Source organism: Podarcis liolepis (assembly GCF_965112155.1).
Source record: "Podarcis liolepis genome assembly, chromosome: 5".
In the NCBI taxonomy this organism is placed as follows: Eukaryota; Metazoa; Chordata; class Lepidosauria; order Squamata; family Lacertidae; genus Podarcis; species Podarcis liolepis.
This window is the reverse complement of record NC_139556.1, coordinates 9,177,647-9,197,738: the sequence shown is the minus strand read 5'-3', so window position 1 is coordinate 9,197,738 and position 20,092 is coordinate 9,177,647. Positions and strand designations below refer to the sequence as shown.

The following is a 20,092-nucleotide window of genomic DNA, read 5'->3' as shown; positions in this document are numbered from 1 at the left end:
TGGATTGGGTAGTCACCCTGAAGATCTTAAATTAAATTAAATGAAGAGTGAAACTGATCTCCTATACTATAGCTCATAGTGAATTTGTTTGCTATGTGCATAATGATGGGATGTCAGTTATTTTAATAACTGGCTGTTGAGGATCTTTGAGTTATTGTATACAGTGGTACCTCAGGTTACAGACGCTTCAGGTTATGTGTTTTCGTATTGCGCACCACGCCGAACCCAGAAGTACCGGAACGGGTTACTTCCGGGTTTCGGGGCTCAAGCATGCGCAGAAGCACTAAATCGCGCTTTGCGCATGCACAGAAGCGCCGAATCGCGACCCGCGCATGCACAGACGCGGCGCTGCGGGTTGTGAATGTGCCTCCCGCACGGATCACGTTTGTAACCCGAGGTTCCACTGTACTTTCTATGGCTAGAAGGTTAAGCACCCTGGAAGAGATCATCTTTACATAGCAGTTTTAGAGCTGTGGGAGGATTTTCCATTGTGTTCAAAATTAACTACATTGCTGTGTTGCTTTGTGACTGATAACACCGTTGCAAAAAGGGCGGACTGGGAGGTAGCTCTGTGTCCTCCTCTGACAGTTCCAGGGGCCTTTCGTCAGACTTAATGATTTTAGATGATGATTCATGGCAATGTCTTCTTAATGGTTTTTAGAATTAATAATAATCTTCAGATGCCTGTAACAGAACTAGAGACTAAAGGGGCAAGTAGCTAACGCTGAGCAAGATATGCTTAGTATAATCTGTTGTAATCTTGGACTATATTCTTTTTATAATTCAAAGAACATCTCTTTTTTATTTCTTGTGCTGGATTTAAATATATTGAATTTGGACTACTATTTATTCCAGTTTTGAAATTGTTATACTGAAGTTATGGGTGAATGGTAAGGTTGTATAACATACTGGTTTTTTAAACAATATTTCGTACCTTATCTGAGGCACGAAACCACTATTATTGGTACAGGGTTTTGTGTTAAGATTACAAATGTTTATTCACTGAAGACGCCATGTTGAAATGCACCTGGCTGGTTCATCTAAGAAGAACTCACTTTCTTGGCATTTGACCTATAAGCAGAATATGAGAGGGAATTCTTGATGCTTGTCTGTACGGTGTATTTCGTGGTGTTATGTACTGAAGTTCTCACCCTGGGCCAGCAGGGGGATACTGTAGATAGTTATGCAAATAAGGGATCGAAAGTGACGTTCAGTGATTGGATAGTTTTAGAAAATTGTTACAGTTACGTTGTACTAGAGCTCTATATAAGCAGGCTGACTGAACCCTTCAGTTCAGTTCTGTCCTGGCCTGTGAATAAACAAGAGCTGTTTGAAGAACCGCTGTGTCGTCTGATATGTTCACCCAAATCTTAACACATGGAATATTAGAAATTATCTTCATGTTTCTGACCTACAGTTGAGTATTTTACCTTAGCTTTGTCTTTTTGAAGTGGTGTTCTGTACAGGAGAGTGGAACTTTCTGTGTAGGCTTTGCCTTAGAACTCAGCCTGGCCATTTTAATGGCCACCACAATAAACTCCAGGAACGAATGAAGGACAGGCTAGTGCTCAATAAACAAGGAAATAACCTAGCACCTCACCTGGTAGCACTGTGAGAAATGCGCTTCGGAAGCTGTATCCCATGGTGTTTGCCCCTAGGCAGATGTACATTCCAGCATCCTCTTCCTTAGCCCTTGTGATCATGAGCTTGTTCAGGTAGGAGCCATCAGGACGCGACCAGACCTCTCCCGTAGGCAGCACCACAAACTTCTGCCCCCCAACATCGATGGTGGAATTGTATTTGTTCTCAGTGCCATACTCCACTCTCTTCAGCCACTGAATGACAGGCTTGACGTCACTCCTCACCTTACACTGAAACGAGGTTGTCCCCCCATAGTCTACCGTTGTGTTCACAGGATGTGTCCCGGTAAGAATTGGCTTGGATCTTGTTCTCTCTGGAAGTAAGAACAAACCGGTTAGAGTCCGCCACCAGAAGGAGGAGGAATATCAGGAAGAATGGAATAAATTTAATGATTATTTAGCTAAATTTGTTAAGTTAAATTAGCTGGAAATAGCTTCCAGATTTTTAATGGGCTTAGGATTGTATTTATGTTAAGTGATAAAATAATATGTTTAATACTATAAGGAGAAGATTTAAAGATGTTAATGTTTAAGTTAAATTCTATAAAAGTTGGGATTTGGAAAACCGTTATAAGGACAGGCAATGAAATTCAACAAAGGGGGAACGAGGAAGTCACTCTACAAAGTTAATAACTGTTATTTCTAATAAGGTTATGATTTATGTTTGTTATGTTTGGCATGTTTGTTTGTTTTGTGTGTTTGTTTGTCTATAACATTGTAAAAACCAATATATATATTTTTTTGGGGGGGAAGGAAGTAAGAACAAACCAAACAACTTTTTTTAATGCATTCCTTCTGATGGACTATGACGGACTGTTAACAAAACTCTGGATTCCCCCTCACCTTTAGGCACAGTATGCTTTTAAGCTGCTTCACATATGCACTGAGCATGCAGACTATGGGGCTCCTTTACACGTGAGGGGTCATCTGACCATTCCACCCTTCCTTCCTTCCTTCCTTCCTTCCTTCCTTCCTTCCTTCCTTCCTTTATAATGCTGTTAAATCAGCCACACTTCTATGTGGTCCATTACCAGCAAAATCCAACACTGTCACATTTCACTTCAAAAGGGGAAACATCCCCAAAATGTGGGGAATGGTGAAAAGAGGTCAAAAGGTAAAATCACGAGAGTCAAACCTCTGCAAAACTCTTGGGAGTTGTTTAAAACCACAATGTTAGAAGCACAAGGGTCAAGAAAACGCCAGTGTGGTTAATGAGCAGTGTCAAAGTAGCTATAAGAGGCAAGAAGGCTTCTTTTAGAAAATGGAAACCTTTCTGTTTCTGTTTAGATTACTGTGTTTTTTATTGTATTGTATTATGAAAAGCCTTAATAAAATCTTACTACTACTAATAGAAATCTAGTCTGAATGAGAACTAAAAGGAATGTAAATGTTGACAAAGGAAATGCAAGCAGACAATAAGGGATGCTTTAAAAAAAGAGAGAATACATTAGTAGCAGGAGACTGGCTACGGAGGCACTTGGACCTTTGGATGACAAGAGAGTCAAAGATGTGCTAAAGGAAGATAAGGAGATTACAGAGAGGATGAATGAATTCTTTGCAAGTCTTCACAGTGGAAGATACAGGTCAGATCCCTGTGGCTTAACTAATTTTCACACTAAGGGAGTCTGAGGAACTCAGACAAATATTGGTGCTGAGACACAAAGTTCTGGCCTTGTTGACAAAAGCAAAACTGACAAATTACCAGGTCTGGATGGCATCCAGCTGATAGTGCTCAAAGAACTCAATTACGAAATTCCTGATCTTCTAACAAAAACATGCAACTTGTCTCTAAGATCAGCCTCCGCATCTGAGGACAGGGAAATGGTCAACATAACACCAATTTTAAAAAAAGGGTATCCAAAGGAGGGGGGGGGTTGGCTGGAAATTGCAGGCCAGTTAGCTTAACATCCATCCTAGGAAAACTGGTGGGAAGTATTGTTAAAGATAAAACAACCAACCACATAGAAGAGGAAGCCTCAGAGAAACCACAGTGGTTCTACTTCACACCCTCCCCAAGTGCCTTGCACTGCGATAATGCCGCTTGCTTGCTTGCTTGCTTGCTTGCTTGCCTGAATGGAGGATGGAAAAGAATGTGCAGGAACCTGTTTTTTGCATGGCTGAAATGTGGCCTACAAAAGTACCATATTTTTCGCTCTATAGGACGCACTTTTCCCCCTCCAAAAATTAAGGGGAAATGTGCGTGCATCCCATGGAGCGAATGCAGGCTCCTTTGTTCAGCGAAAACAATGCGAAGCCTCCGAAGCACAGAGGGAGCACTCCCTCCGCGCTCCGGAGGCTTCACGTTGCTTTCGCTGAAGCCTGGAGAGCAAGAGGGGCCGGTGCATACCGACCCCTCTCGCTCTCCAGGCTTCAGAGATAGCCACCTGAAGCCTCCGGAACGCAGCGGGAGGTCCCACTGCGCTCCGGAGGCTTCAGGTTCCTTTTGCTGAAGCCAGGAGAGCAAGACTCTCCCGGCTTCAGCAGAGAGGGAGAGCTGCGCAGCGTTCCTTCAGCAAAGAGGGAGGAGAAATGGAAGGGGCTCCGTTTCTCCTGCCGCTTCGCTGAAGGGGCGCTGAGCAGAGAGGGGGAGAATTTTTTTTCCTTGTTCTCCCCCTCTAAAACAAGGTGTGTCCTATGGTCGGGTGCATCCTATAGAGCGAAAAATACGGTAAGCATTTCCTCTGTTGCCCACTTATATTTGGTCTCTGGTCCTGCCCAGCCCTGCCAGGTAGCCCCTAAAAGGTTATCCATGCAGCCCTCAGGCTGTTAAAAGGTTCCCCATCCCTGCCGTAAATTATACTAACACGTTTGTGGCAGACACAAGCTGGAAAGAGTTAAATTTTGATAAGCAGGTGACAAGTGACCAGTAGCTTAGAGAGAAGGGTTAAGTGAGGAAATGGAGTAAATCCTGAACTACCCCTCAGCCTTCTGCCAAAATATTAAGAAACCCTTCAAACCTTTATCTGCCTAAGTCTGGCAACTTTCATTCTTAGCCTGCCAAAGCTCATGAAAACAAAGGATATCTACATCTTTGGCTTGATAAAAGCCAAGATAAATGGGGGGGGGGCAGAAGAGAACTTGTTACAAGTGCTGCCTGGTTTTGATGAAGTAAAAATGCCGCCTCTGACATTAAGATGAGGCTTGATTCATTTCCATGTCTCTGCTCCCGGTTTTAATGTAAACACATGTTTTTATTGCCTCCACAGAGCTGCCTCTTCATCATTACCAGATGTCCAGCAGGTTTGTATACTCAACACAAAACAGAATCCTGCCACATGTGCTTTTCATTCACATTTTTACACAGAAAAAGAGTTATCATTGAGCAGATGATTCCCTCTGGATGTGGGAATTTCCACAGCAGAACTAATTTTATTACGCCAAAAACCAAGGGGTACAAATCAGATCTATTAAATCAATGAGAGTGGTGGTGCTCACTTCAGTGGACCTACATACTGTCGAAGCAGACAATATAATGGCACTGCCATAAGGTCACATTGTGCATGGTACTGCAGGTTAGTAACTGTTATGTTCCATCCTAAGCAACACCTAGGAAAAGCACGTAGCAGATAGCAGATACCATGTGGCCCATTGGTTGTTGGACAGAACATTAGAGCTTTCCTCCTGCAGTCTCTCTTCTAGTATAATAATAATAGTCTTCTGAGTCAACATAGAGTAATGTTGTAACGCCAGATCATGATTTGGCTCAGAAAACAAATGAGATGGAGGAGACAGTTCACAAAATCACAAGGGAAGGCAGTGATAGTGGCGACGTGGGAATGATCTAATCACCCACAAGCCTTACATTTTCAATAATTCAAGTGATGAGATTCTACCATTTCTCTTCAGTGACTTTTAGCTGCCCCAATTATTAGCATTTCTGTCACTGAGCCCAAAACACAAAGCACTGCCGATATGAAAAAGGAACGTTTTCCGGTGTTCCTTTACGTGATAAAAACGTCAACGCACAATTACCACCTCTTCAAATACTTTTCATTTTGACAAATTATAGCTTTCTGTTAGAGTGGATCCCTACTCATCGACTCTCCTGACAGCAGAGTATCCGTTTAGGGTTAGCATATCTGTCCCAAGAGTTCTGCTGCTAAGATTTTGTAATCGTTTTATGGGTCCAAAATCAGGAACAGTTCCAGGAATCCCAGGTCTTCCCAATTGCTTAGCCTCTTTTTACAGACTCGACCCGGTCAGATAGCTGTGAAAAGTTCTCATTAGCTTTGTTCTACATTTCCTGTCTATATCTGAGCCAATAAAACTTATCTCTTTGCACGTGCTACCTCTCTGCATGTTGTTGGGTCCACTACAGTATTTACATCACAAAGAGGTGTAGAGTTTGGGGATCATCATTGTATGCGTTTCATTTCTGAGTCCTAAGCCTGGAAGCAAACCCATCTGATTTAAGTGGGACTTACCGTATTTTTCGCTCTATAGGACACACTTTTTCCTCTCTGGAGGGGAAATGTGTGTGCGTCCTATGGAGCGAATGCAGGCTCCTTGGCTTCAACAATAGCAACGCTAAGCCTCCGAAGGGCAGAGGGGACACGCCCTCCGTGCTCCAAAGGTTTCGCGTTGCTTTCGCTGAAGCCTGGAGATTGAGAGGCGTCGGTGCGCACCGACCCCTCCCACTCTGCAGGCTTCAGGAATAGCCGTGCGCAGCCCCTCCAGCAGGGAGAGGCTGCACGTGGCTATGGCTTCTTTAAAAGGCTAAAGAGGAAGCCAAAACAGCCAGCGGGATGGATCCCGCTGGCTGCCTTGGCTTGTGACATAGCTGTGCACAACCCCGCCGGCAGGAAGAGGTTGCGCACATCCTGTACGCTGCTCTTTGGGGCTGGGGTGGAAATAAGATTATTTTTCTTCATTCTCCCCCCTAAAAACTGGGTGCGCCCTATGGTCCGGTGCGCCCTATGGAGCGGAAAAATACGGTACATCCAGGTGAGGAAGCTGAAGTACTTACGTATCACTTCTACTTTGTAGGTAGCATTGATTTCCCCAATTCTGTTGAATACCCGACAGGTGTACTTCCCACTGTCCTCTGGCTTCAGGTTCTTCAAATTCAGCGTCCACTTCTTCCTTTTGTTCTCCCCCATCACCTGCGGCATAAGAGGCTTGTTGTCTTTTAACCAGCTGATGTCCGGGCGAGGATTCCCGCTAGCCATGCATTTCAAGCGTACCGAACTCCCAACAGGTCGGGCAATCACTCTCCTTCTCATTTTGGCCGGCTGAGTGAACCGAGGGCGAGCTGCAAAGGCAAGCAAGGCATCAAGGGGGGGAAGAAAACTGCCAAAACGGTATAATAATAATAATAATAATAATAATAATAATAATAATAATAATTTATTATTTATATCCTGCCCATCTGGCTGAGTTTCCCCAGCCACTCTGGGCGGCTCCCAATCAAGTGTTAAAAACAATACAGCACTACATATTAAAAACTTCCCTGAACAGGGCTGCCTTAAGATGTCTTCTGAATGTCAGGTAGTTGTTTATCTCTTTGACATCTGATGGGAGGGCATTCCACAGGGCGGGCGCCACTACCGAGAAGGCCCTCTGTCTGGTTCCCTGTAGCCTCACTTCTCGCAGAGAGGGAACCGCCAGAAGGCCCTCGGCGCTGGACCTCAGTGTCCGGGCAGAACGATGGGTGTGGAGACGCTCCTTCAGATATACAGGCCTGAGGCCGTTTAGGGCTTTAAAGGTCAGCACCAACACTTTGAATCGTGCTCGGAAACGTACTGGGTATACAGTGAGTCAGAGGGTTATGCCCATGAGCAACGAAAGCCAAATCTATAAGGCACTAAGCTACACAGGTGACGCAGAGTCCATCATCCTACAAACCTTACAGTTCTTTAGTGCTAACATTTGGGAACCTTCCAAAACCATCAACACAAGGAAGAATCAGAAGCACACAGAACCATAGTATGAGATAGGTATTATTGTTATACATGTGCACATTGCATTTTACCAAGTTCCTGTTTATCACAACTTCTTTCTCCTAACAAGAATTATAGGCCAAGTACCAGGCTTTCCACCAAGTACCAAGCTTGCTTTGAAAAGCACTCAATTTGTCTGAGCTACCTCACAGAACCCACAGACACTCACACACACACAGATTGTATCAAAGCTTTTTCAAAGATAGCTAATAAAAACCAATGGACTACCTTTACAGTGGTGCCCCGCAAGACGAATGCCTCACAAGATGGAAAACCCGCTAGACGAAAGGGTTTTCCGTTTTGGAGGTGCTTCGCAAAACGAATTTCCTATGGGCTTGCTTCGCAAGATGACAATGCCTTGCGAGTTCCTGCGGGGTTTTTTTCCTTCCCCCCCTTTTTCTAAGCCGCTAAGCTGCTTATCAGCTGATCCGATCAGCAGATAAGCCACTAAAAGCGCTAATCCGCTAATCCGCTAATCCGTCAATGGGCTTGCTTCACAAGACGAAAAAATCGCTAGGCGAAGAGAATCACAGAACGGATTCTTTTCGTCTTGCGAGGCACCACTGTATCCTTTTCAAAAATCTATCTGTGATACTCCAGATCCATTTCAATCAGGGTTTAGGCCTGGTTTTGGTTTGGGAAATTCCTTGATCACCCTGTATGATCATCTCTGTTGGGAGAGAGACAGGAACCGTGTGCCCTTGTTAATTCTTCCTGATATCTAAGCAGCCTTTGATACCGTCGACCGTGGCATTCTTCTGAAGTGACTGTCCAAGCTGGGTTGTGTGGCACCAATCCAGTTCTACTTGGGTTATTTTCTGAGGGTGGTGCCATGAGTTCTGTTTTTATCCCCCATGCTTTTTTAACACCTACATGAAACCAGTGAGTGGCATCATCTGGAGTTGGAGAGTAAGTTGCCAACAATACACTGATGATATAGAGCTCTTCTTTGCACCTGCCATCTTATAACATAAGTGCTCTTAAAATTAAACACTCTGAATGTACTAATTTTAATTACTGAGATATGTTGATATGTGTGCATTCTATAAAGGTAAAGGTAAAGGTCCCCTGGATGGTTAAGTCCAGTCAAAGGCGATTATGAAATGCAGCGCTCATCTCGCTTCAGGCCGAGGGAGCTGGCGTTTGTCCACAGACAGCTTTCCAGGTCATGTGGCCAGCAGGATTAAACCGCTTCTGGCACAACGGAACACCATGACGGAAACCAGAGCACACAGAAATGCCGTTTACCTTCCAGCCACAGCGGTACCTATTTATCTACTTGCACTGGCGTGCTTTCATACTGTTAGGTTGGCAGGAGCTGGGACAGAGCAACGGGAGCTCACTCTGTCGCAGGGATTCGAACCACCAACCTTCCGATCGGCAAGCCCAAGAGGCTCCGAGGTTTAGACCACAGTGCACCTGCTTCCCTACACATTGATACCTCACTGGATCACTTATTTTACAAAGATGGGCTGAAAAAATTAGAATGGAGAGATGAATAGATCTTTTTCTGATCAATAAAGCAATCCATAGGTGTGTGCTGCAGGGAATGGTGGACAGTGCCAAGTTCATTCCCATAGGGGCTTCTGGCAATTCCGGCATGCAGCTGGGCAAATGTAATCTGCCTACATGCAGGGGACGGAATGGAGACAGATATGCCCTCCTCCCAGCCATTCTTCCTTATCTTCAGGCCAAACAACAAAACAGAGTGTGGCGGCTCCTCTTTCTGAACACACAACGTGGAAACGGAAAGGATATGCGTAGCTCTCACTATGTGAGAAGGCTTTAAAGCGCAGACTTTCCCTCATAACCTCATCTCCGTTCCCCCTCCTGTTCAGCCTGTCCATCTATTCTCACACACTGACCTCATATTTCGGATACATCTGATGGGGGAATCCAGCTCAAACATCTCCCTTATGTACATTGTACCTCCAGGAACATTTTTAGCCAGAGCAGCAAGTGTCCCCTTCTCCACCCCACCCTGACATTCTGGGTCTCGGCCACGTCAGGATATTTTATTTCAAACTCTTTCTTGCGCAGCACAGAAATGCTTTGCTCTCTGCTCGTGGGCTTTCATGTGTAACCCAATGAACGGGAGTGACTCCGGCATTCAACGAGCTAGCAGACAGCTGGAGTGACAAGTGTGATATCCTAGCTCATTCTGTAGGGACTGGTGTGTAAATGTGTAGGTATTCCCCAGATCATCTCCCTGAAAGCGGGAGGCATCCCTTGCAGCGAAAACAATCACGCTCCGTGGGAGCTTCAAAAGACAACCCCGTTTGTCAGCAGAGCTATTAGATTTCTGAGCAACACCACACCAACCAATCTAGAAGGTAAAAATCCCAGCCCTGCTAAAGCAACTGTTAAGGAAAAGGTCCTTAAGGAAAAAGAGGTCCAAACTGCTCACCCTCATGACTTACTCTCAGTCTAGCGCCATTCCTTTCACTTCTAGTCTATCAATCTACCTTGCCACACACGGGTGCCATTTTGAGGCATTTGCTCCTGCACCGATTCATTCAGATTTGCCATGTTGCTTTTATTGCAATTGCTACTACAGAGGTACCTCGGGTTACATACGCTTCGGGTTACAGACTCCGCTAACCCAGAAATAGTACCTCGGGTTAAGAACTTTGCTTCAGGATGAGAACAGAAATCATGCTCCAGCGGCATGGCGGCAGTGGGAGGCCCCATTAGCTAAAGTGGTGCTTCAGTTTAAGAACAGTTTCAGCTTAAGAACGGACCTCCAGAACGAATTAAGTACTTAACCCGAGGTACCACTATACAATTATCTGTATGCATTGTTGTGGTGTTTGCCCATTCTTTGGGGATACGTTTGTATTGGGGGAGAGAAAGGGTTAATAGGTTGACCGATAAGAAAGCCCGGGGGTGGAGCCTACCTGATTTTGAGGCTCAGCCCAGAGGTTTTGACAGTTAGTTCGGTTGGTTCTTTTTTGGGGGGGAAGATAGAGGAGTCAGAGTGAGTTAGAGACAGGGACAAGACTGAGAGGGAACAGAGTGACAGCGTTTCGAATATATTGTAAAACTTGTTTGTGTTTGAAATAAACTTTAATCTTCATTGTTAACTCTACCTGACTGAGACTCAGTGCTTCACTGGGGAACCCTGGGTTTTCCCCCACAAAATTGGTGGTAGCGGTGGGATAAAGTAGTGGTGTACAGGTCAATAGTCCGTGAAATGACCGGGGGCTCTGTAGGAACACCACAGTTGTGGTGCTTTATTTGATATGCAAATGCCTAACTGCAGTTGATGTATCTGGGTACACACTGATATATTTTGCTAAGTAAAGGTAAAGGTACCCCTGCCCGTACGGGCCAGTCGTGTCCAACTCTAGGGTTGTGCGCTCATCTCACTTAAGAGGCCGGGAGCCAGCGCTGTCCGGAGACACTTCCGGGTCACGTGGCAAGCGTGACGAAGCTGCTCTGGCGAGCCTGCACCAGCGCAGCACACGGAAACGCCGTTTACCTTCCCGCTATAAAGCGGTACCTATTTATCTACTTGCACTTTGACGTGCTTTCAAACTGCTAGGTGGGAAGGAGCTGGGACCAAAAGACGGGAGCTCACCCCGCTGCGGGGATTCGAACCGCCGACCATACGATCGGCAAGTCCTAGGCACTGAGGTTTTACCCACAGCGCCACCCGCGTCCCTTTTTCTAAGTTGCAATCTCAATACCCCCTGTTCATCACCAGGACTGTGGCTCAAGGGGGAGGGGACTAACTCTTTCCCATGTGTTGCACATTGCATTGCAGTCCTACTGAAAATGGCTCTGTCTGAAGCTGCTGTTGCTGTCAAAAGAAGCTCCCCTCCCATGGCAAATAGCACAGAGAAAAAGGTTAGTCCCAGCCCCATATCCCTTGCCCCGATCCCAATCAGTGCTATTGAACAACAACAAATATGCATACTGGAGCCAAACTAAGCGACGCGTGGAAATATTGTGGTTTGCCTAAAGCCACTCAGCAAGATTCTTTCCTAAACAGAGATTTTAAGGTGGGTTTCCAATGCCCAAACCCAACCATTTAGCCACTGAGTACACTGTCAAGGCAGTGTAGAAGTGGTGCCATTTCCCAACATTTCTGAGATGCTTAATCTACCCTCTAAAACTTGGGAGAGCATCAGGAAAGATAGATTAGGAAGCGTGCTAAGTCAGCATGCCTTTCATGATTCTGTCCATTGTCTTGCTGAGTATGACTCCAACCTACCAAACAATTCTGGGGTGCACAATTCTGAAACATTTCTAGGCTTAAAAAGGTAAAGGGACCCCTGACCATTAGGTCCAGTCGTGGCCGACTCTAGGGTTGCGGTGCTCATCTCGCTTTATTGGCCGAGGGAGCCGGCGTACAGCTTCCGGGTCATGTGGCCAGCAGGACTAAGCCGCTTCTGGCAAACCAGAGCAGCGCACGGAAACGCCGTTTACCTTCCCGCTGGAGCGGTACCTATTTATCTACTTGCACTTTGACATGCTTTCAAACTGCTAGGTTGGCAGGAGCAGGGACCGAGCAACGGGAGCTCACCCCGTCATGGGGATTCGAACCGCCGACCTTCTGATCGGCAAGACCTAGGCTCGGTGGTTTAACCCACAGCGCCACGCGCTTAAGTCTAATTAAAAAGGCAGTGATAGAGTTTACATGCATGACCTGGAAGTCAACTAGAAAGGGAAGAGATGGAAATTACCACATGTCTCATCAATATTTGCAGCCCCTAATGGGTTTTTTTTTGGGGGGGGGAGGTTGAGTCTACACTGGTTTAACCTGCATGCTTGTTCCTTATGTTACCTTCTTTCCTTCAAAGTAACTCTAAAAACCCAGGCTTTATGATAAAGCTACAATTCAGTGATACCTCGGGTTACATACGCTTCAGGTTACAGACTCCGCTAACCCAGAAATATTACCTCGGGTTAAGAACTTTGCTTCAGGATGAGAACAGAAATTGTGCTCCGGCAGTGTGGCGGCAGCAGGAGGCCCCATTAGCTAAAGTGGTGCTTCAGGTTAAGAACAGTTTCAGGTTAAGAACAGACCTCCAGAGCGAATTAAATTCTTAACCCGAGGTATCACTGTTCAATGAAATCCCGAGAACAGGTAACTCTGTAATAGCTAACTTTGCTGGCTTACTTAGTGTTGCCTCCAACATGTAATCCATGGTCTGTAGTTTGCCTCCTCCCATCCTCTCCTCGTTTCTGCCCTAGTCAAGTTTAGTCAAGTTCAAGGTGCTGGTTTTAACCTTTAAAGCCCTATACGGCCTAGGACCCTCGTACCTACGGGACCGCCTCTCCTGGTATGTCCCACGGAGGACCTTACGGTCTTCAAATAAAAACATCTTAGAGATCCCAGGCCACAGAGAGGTTAGGCTGGCCTCAACCAGAGCCAGGGCTTTTTCGGCCGTGGCCCCGATCTGGTGGAACGCTCTGTCACAAGAGACTAGGGCCCTGTGGGACTTGACATCTTTCCGCAGAGCCTGCAAGACAGAGCTGTTCCACCAGGCCTTTGGCCAGGGCACAGCCTGACCCCCTCCTTTGGTAATCCTCATAGAACTCTAGCCCAATGGTTGCCATTAATTTGATTCTGAATTGATTTTAGACTGTATTTCAATTAATTGACTGTGATTTTATGTAAACTGTGCTATTTTTACTGTTGTTAGCCGCTCTGAGCCTGGCTTTGGCTGGGGAGGGCAGGATATGAATAAAATATTAGTAGTAGTAGTAGTAGTAGTACTCATCTTGCTCACAACAATCAGAAAGGAAAGCAATACTTTTGAGTGTACTTGCGCTCTCTCTCTCTCTCAAATAGGTAAAGTGATTACCTGCCTCACCTAAGCTGCTCTCCATTTCTCTGTATGTTACACTGAAGCCAGATCAAACAGCTGTGAAATTTCTCCCCCAGGAAAAAAAATGGAATGCACATTGGGGGGTGGGGAAAAGAAAGGATGCCAAGTTAACAAAGAAAGAAAGAAAGAAAGAAAGAAAGAAAGAAAGAAAGAAAGAAAGGCAATGAAAGGGGGAGTTATCTTTCTTTTCTGTAAACACCTGCTCCAAAATCTGTATAATTTGCTGACGCTTTGCTAGCTAGACCAAAGGGGTCAAAGGATTTTTGTACAAAGCACCTCGTATTTCATCTTCTTTTTTCAAGTGTTCCACTACACATCCCTGGGAATTTGCTTTGTAATCCAGAATGCGGCAGCCAGGCTGCTGACTGGGAGTGGCCGCCAGGACCCTATACCGTATTTTTCGATCCATAAGACGCACCAGACCACAAGACGCACCTAGTTTTTGGAGGAGGAAAACAAGAAAAAAAATATTCTGAATCTCAGAAGCCAGAACAGCAAGAGGGATCGCTGTGCAGCGAAAGCAGCAATCCCTCTTGCTGTTCTGGCTTCTGGGATAGCTGCGCAGCCTGCATTCGCTCCATAAGACGCACACACATTTCCCCTTACTTTTTAGGAGGGAAAAGTGAGTCTTATAGAGCAAAAAATACGCTAACACCGGTCCTAAAGGATCTTCACTGGCTCAAAGTATGTTTCTGAGCACAAGTCAAAGTGTTGGTGCTGACCTAAATGGCCTTGGCCCAGTGTCCCTGAAGGAGCGTCTTCACCCCCATTGTTTAGCCCAGATCATGGGAAGCCAAATAATTAAAACAACTAAAAGATGCCGTGTGCTAACATGGTATGCCATATGTGTTTCCTGACTAGCTGTTAGATCCCTGTATATATGCAAAATATCTGACAAAAGCAAAGGATAACATTTAGAAATACAAAGTTGTGATTGTTTTTCTAGTTCAGAGTAGCATTATTACATTTTATTCCATTGCTCATGCCATGACTTGACTTTATAAAATCTGTTGTGCTATTTTAAAAACAAGTGTTTCTAAGAGAAAACAGACAGCAAACACAGATGTTACGTTGCGGAGCGTGTGGTGGTTCTTAGTTATCTGCAAAACCAGCTGGAGGATTTCCACTTTGCAATAGTGTCTCTCATATTTTTGTGTTGTTTTTGTGTGTGTGTGGAAAACTCAGCTGTCAGTTTGAACTGTAGCAGGTATTGATTGCACACCAATTTAAACAATTACTCAGCTTAGGTAAATAGTCTTGAAGTATTTGTCCCTCTCTGTTTACCTTATTACTGCAGTGCATCATGGGTTAGAAACTTCAAGGTTGTTTAAAGAGTCGATTAAACAAGACACAGAGGTGAACTGATGTTACAGGTTAAAGTGTCACGAAAATACAGATAGAAAGAAAGATCACCCTATTGCAACAATGCAGATATTTTGGCAAGGAGAGTTTGAAATATGAGAATGCAGATTCGGCCAAAAATACAAGGTGCGAGCATGATGCCGTTAAAATGGTCAGACATTGAAATGGCCACCCGAACTGTCAAAAGGAAGATTAGCATCAGCTACCATATTTTTCGCCCTATAGGGCGCACCAGCCCATAGGGCGCACCTAGGGGTTTTTTTGGGGGGGGGAATAAAGAAAAAAAATTATCCCCCCCCCAGGCGGGGGGCTGGGGAAGCCCGAGTTTCCCCCGACCCCAGCCCCCAGAACAGGCTGCTATCCGCAAGCCTTGGGAGCCCGGCAGGAACTCCCACCCGTCTCCCCAGGCTTGCAGAAATCTGCCCGAAGCCCGGGGCGCGCTCCACTGCGCTCCCCAGGTTTCGGGCTGCAGACTGTTGTCCGCAAGCCTTGGGAGCCCGGCGGTGCGCACCGACCCCTCTCGCTCTCCAGGCTTCAGCGAAAGCCTGCATTCGCCCCATAGGACGCACACACATTTCCCCTTCATTTTTGGAGGGGGAAAAGTGTGTCCCATAGGGCGAAAAATACGGTAATTATTTACAATAATAAATCTTAACTACATTAAAAAAAATCAGTCGAAGTCTATTTGGCTGCAATATGTGTTTGTTCCACAGGAATAATATCTTGCCAGCGAAGTCCCTGTTAACTGGAAATGTGTTCCGTCTTCTTATCCTCTAGCCATAACATAGCTAGTAAAATTGAATGCGTCTTTGCTTACCCCAGAGCTTTCCAGAATGATCTTCAGATTCACTATTGGGAACTTCGGGTGCTAGACTCTCTCTTCCTGAACTTGCATCATCTAGATTCAACGACAGGGAAAGGAGGAACAGTTTAAAACATCATAAAGCAGCATCTGAACTGGAACGCAGCTGTGCTTTTGCAGGAACTGAATTAAATGGCACATTCCAACACGCTGAATATGTTTTTGCTACCTGCTGCCAGTTCAGTTTCTTTCCTGTTTTTTTAGCTTTTCAGCTGGCTACTAACATGATGGGAGATTAATTAATGCTTCCATTAATAGCGAACCAAAGCCCTTTTGTTTATGTTTACCGACTGGCGTTCCCAAGGAGGAGATGGAACTGTTTTACACTCCTTGCAAATGATGGCATAAATCAAAATTATAGCTGAGGAGGCAACTGAGACTTCTGGGAACCGGCCATGTTGGAGGCAACATTTCACAGAATTCAGAAAAATCCAGGAAGTGAAAAACTGCTTTATTTATTTTGAAGCTTACATGGTGCCTTTCTATAAATCTGTGCTTATTTGAGCCAATGAAACCGTTTGGGAGACCAGCAGTGGGGAAAAGCTGTGGCGAAGGGAAAGCATCAGTGCTGAATGTTACTGTATTGAGGACAAAGCAGATGTTGTTGTGCTTATGAGTATTAGACAAGGTGTGGGGAGACCTCGCTTCGAATCCTTGCTCAGACATAACACTCTCTCGGTGACCCTTGGCTACTTCACCACCTTTCAGCTTGACCTACCGTATTTTTCGCTCCATAAGATGCACTTTTTCCCTCCTAAAAAGTAAGGGGAAATGTGAGTGCGTCTTATGGAGTGAATGGCGCTGTGCAGAGAGGTAGAGCTGCGCAGCGCCCCTTCAGCGAAGCGGGAGGAGGAACGGAGACCCTTCTGTTCCTCCTTCCGCTTCGTGGAAGGGGTGCTACGCAGCTCTCCCTCTCTGCGCAGCGCCTGTCCTGGAAGCCAGAGGAGGAACAGAAGGGGCTCCTTCTGTTCCTTCTCCAGCTTTGCTGAAGGGGTGCTATGCAGTTCTCCCTCTCAGAGAGGGAGAACTGCGCAGCGCCCTTTCAGCGATGCGCCGTCCTGGCTTCTGCCTTAGCCGTGTGCGGCCTCTTCGGGCAGGGGGAGCCTTCATCCCGCTGCCCTGAAGAGGCTTGGCGCGGTTATCCCAGAAGCCAGAACAGCCACACGGTATCCCAGAAGCCAGATCCCTCTTGCTGTTCTGGCTTCTGGGATTCAGAATAATTTTTTCTTGTTTTCCTCCTCCCAAAACTAGGTGCGCCTTATGGTCTGGTGCATCTTTTGGAGTGAAAAATACAGTATTTCACAGGTGGTTGGGAGGATAACGTGGGGAACCATGTATGTTACTTTGAGCTCCCCAGAAAAGGCAGGATGTGCATGTAATAAATTACTATCCTTATGCATAAAAGAAAGCACCACCCCATTGTTGCTGTCCCCCTGCTCTGTTCCATCTTGGTAAGGGGGATGGCTGCTACTGTTTTTAGGCCATCTCTGTGGCACCAACACAGACATGCCGACTGCTCCTGAGCCTAGTGAGCTGACTAGGTAACTGGTGCCTCAGTCTACCCTTCTGTATGTCCCACGCAAGGGCAACTCTGACAAGACCTGCATCTTGTACTTTGTCCTTCTAAAATCAGGATGCAGTGGAGGTTCTAAAAGGAAGAACAAGCAACCAAAGATACAATGGCCTAGCGTTCTTGAGGATGCTCTGGAAAACACTCCATCTACATGCTCCCAACACAGAGCAGCAGAGTTCTGCCTACTTCACTTCTCAAAACTGGAAATGGCTTGCAGATTTTACCATTGCAAGTTTCTGCAACCCAAAAAGAAATTTATAAGGAACCATTCGGGGTATATTTGGAGCTGTTTGTTACAGGTAGCTAGTAGCAAAGCAAACCGACATATGGCAACAATATACTGGAAACGAGGATTTTGAAAACGCAGCGCCGAGCCCTGAAATCCTACAGGGGAAGACAGTAAAAAGATCCATTAAATGCCCACAGGACTTCCTTGCAGATTTTAAGCAGAGGTTTTGTCAATTAGAACTTAATCCTGCCCAGCCCTGTATAGCAAGGCTGGACTCCCCTCTTTTGTCTCCAGCCTCATGTTACAGTATGCCCACCAGAGTGCAGCCCCCTCCCGCCCCCAACTCCACTCATGCACACCAACTAATTGGCATTCTCAGCTGCACTTGACAGGCTGCCAAGCCTTTCATGTGAACCAAATTGCTGTGAATGCGCCAGATCCTTTGAAGATCGCTGCTCGTTATCCAGCCAAATCCTCAAACTGTGGAGCTGCATGCAAGAATCAGGAAAGCTCTCCCCCAAAAATAAAAAGTTTGAAGAATGGGCGTGGGTGAATTAAAAATGCAGATAAGGTGAATATATGGAACAGAAGGGTTTCAGAAAACATCATGGCAGGGGAAGGCCAGAATTTGGTGGAGTGGGGGAGGAGGGATTGTGCCAGAGGTGACTGCTGAAATGTAGAGAAGGTGAACACTGTTGCTGCATAAAAATAAAGAAATGTACAATCTAACTTTTATGCTCATTTACAGGGTGGATGGATTTAAATCACTGCAAGAAGGGAATGAAATCAATTTTGATTTTGCAGCACTGTATACGGACAATTACACATATTTATTGGTCACAGTAGCAACTGAAACATAATCAGTTTGCATGCAGTAGACTTTTGCACTATATAATTGGATCAGCTTAAAGACAAGGGAGCAGTTGTCAAATTCATGGATTTATCTGTGCCTGTATGACAAGCAAGATGACTTCCTTGAAATCCCCAGAACGTTTCAGAAGGTGCTCATAGTTATTGAGAAGTATGGTGTTTCCCCATGAAAGTAACTTTGCACATTGTTCTGTTAGTTCAGTTATCATAACAGATTCCTAGGAAAAGGAACTCAATGCAAATCTCAGTCAAGCAGTTTGGGGTTTTTTAAATGGAATAAATGATTGTGGAGGTGGGATCAGCTGATTGTTGTGTGTCGAGGTCCCCAGATCCACCCCAATAACTCACACATCACACAGAAGTTTTTGTTTAAGATTTTTGGCATAATTTTGGTCACAACTTTATTAAAATACAAATTTGTTAGTGGTTGCGTAGGCATTGGTTGCGACTATCTGCCCCCACCATGGGGGACAGACTGACATTCCGTGCGATGCGAAAGTCAGAATGGGGGAATACACTTGGGGGTTACAACGGAGCAGGGAACCTGCCCTCACCCCAAATGCAACCAGGACCTCTTGCAGTGGCCCGAGCCCCCTTGACAGAGTGGACAAGCAATAGTTAGCCCCCGATTCCTTTAACGGAATCCCTTGCAGCAGCAGCAGCATTAGAGGGGCAGGCACAGCCAATCCATGCCCCTCAACCAACCAAACCATAAACTAATGCCTAACCGCGAACCTTACAAGTTGTGACGATTTGCTACGCAGTAGGCAAAAACCAAATGGCCCCAGCCAATCAGCCAGATGGACAAAATTCCTACCAGGCCCCCGCTCCAAAGCAGACGACCCCATGACAGGCATAGCAAGGTCAAAGCGAACAACCCTATTCTAGGGAGGGAGGGACGGGCAATCCGATGCACAGGCGAAAAGAGGAAGCCCTAGCCTCGTGCAAGGAGTTTTACTATTTCTGGCTGTCAATCAATAAATGACAACATTAACTTCTTCCCAACAACAAGGGAAGCCCCAATCGCATCAGTGGCCAACGATCAATTAGCCCGCCCCCCAACTTTGGAGTGTCCTGGCGGCCCCCACCGCAACACGTGCTCTCCATGAAGGAGAACACGCTTTCTCATAAAATACAACATTGTGTTTCCTGGATCCTACTTGTCAGCCTGGGAAGGAAAACTCTGATCCCTAAACCTCAGCTGCCTTGCGGCTACACTCATACGTGAGAAAGTCTTTGGGAGAAGAAGAAGCTAAAGAGTAAGCCCTACACAAATCTGGAGTCCCTAAGGTGGTTGGATGGCTCCTTGTACGTCTCCTTCTAGAAACGTTTTCAGCCAAGCTGGTGTCAAACACATCACTCTGCTTTCCTTGGGACCACATCGGCAAAGCCGAGAAGGGGGTGGTCTTGTCTTCCTTGCAGCCCAGGACCTCCATACACACTGCCCAGATCTGTGCCCCAGGGAGGTCACTTTGGTGCTGCTAACACAGCAGTTTGACTTCATCCCTGGAGGAACACCCCATTGTCTCGGGACAGGCAGATCCAGCAACAACAACCACCTGTGATGGCTTAAGTCTCATAGGAAACCACAGTAAATACTATGTGTGCACTGAGGCTAAATATTGCAGTGAATCATGGTGATTTGGAGTGAGTTTATCCTTATCCATGTTGAGCCATTAAGTCAACAAAGCACCCCGAGTTAGATCAAAGCTCCCACAAAGCTTGGTGTTGCTCTGTTTTTCTGTCCACGATCTCTCTGTGTTTTTGTCTGTCTCTGTTT

The 20,092-nt window shown here is 45.8% G+C and overlaps 1 protein-coding gene across 3 annotated transcripts in view; it reads right to left on the bottom strand.

Moving 5' to 3' along the window:
• The window catches only part of FGFRL1 (fibroblast growth factor receptor like 1), a 165,536-nt gene that overhangs the window by 3,290 nt on the left and 142,154 nt on the right, over window positions 1-20,092 (bottom strand). For all 3 annotated transcript variants that reach the window (XM_083503446.1, XM_083503448.1, XM_083503447.1), the window contains exons 4-6: window positions 15,596-15,676; window positions 6,607-6,891; window positions 1,601-1,954 (exon numbers count right to left, since the gene is read on the bottom strand). In XM_083503446.1, coding sequence (XP_083359572.1) covers window positions 1,601-1,954; window positions 6,607-6,891; window positions 15,596-15,676 — 720 coding nt within the window. The remainder of the gene's footprint in view (window positions 1-1,600; window positions 1,955-6,606; window positions 6,892-15,595; window positions 15,677-20,092) is intronic.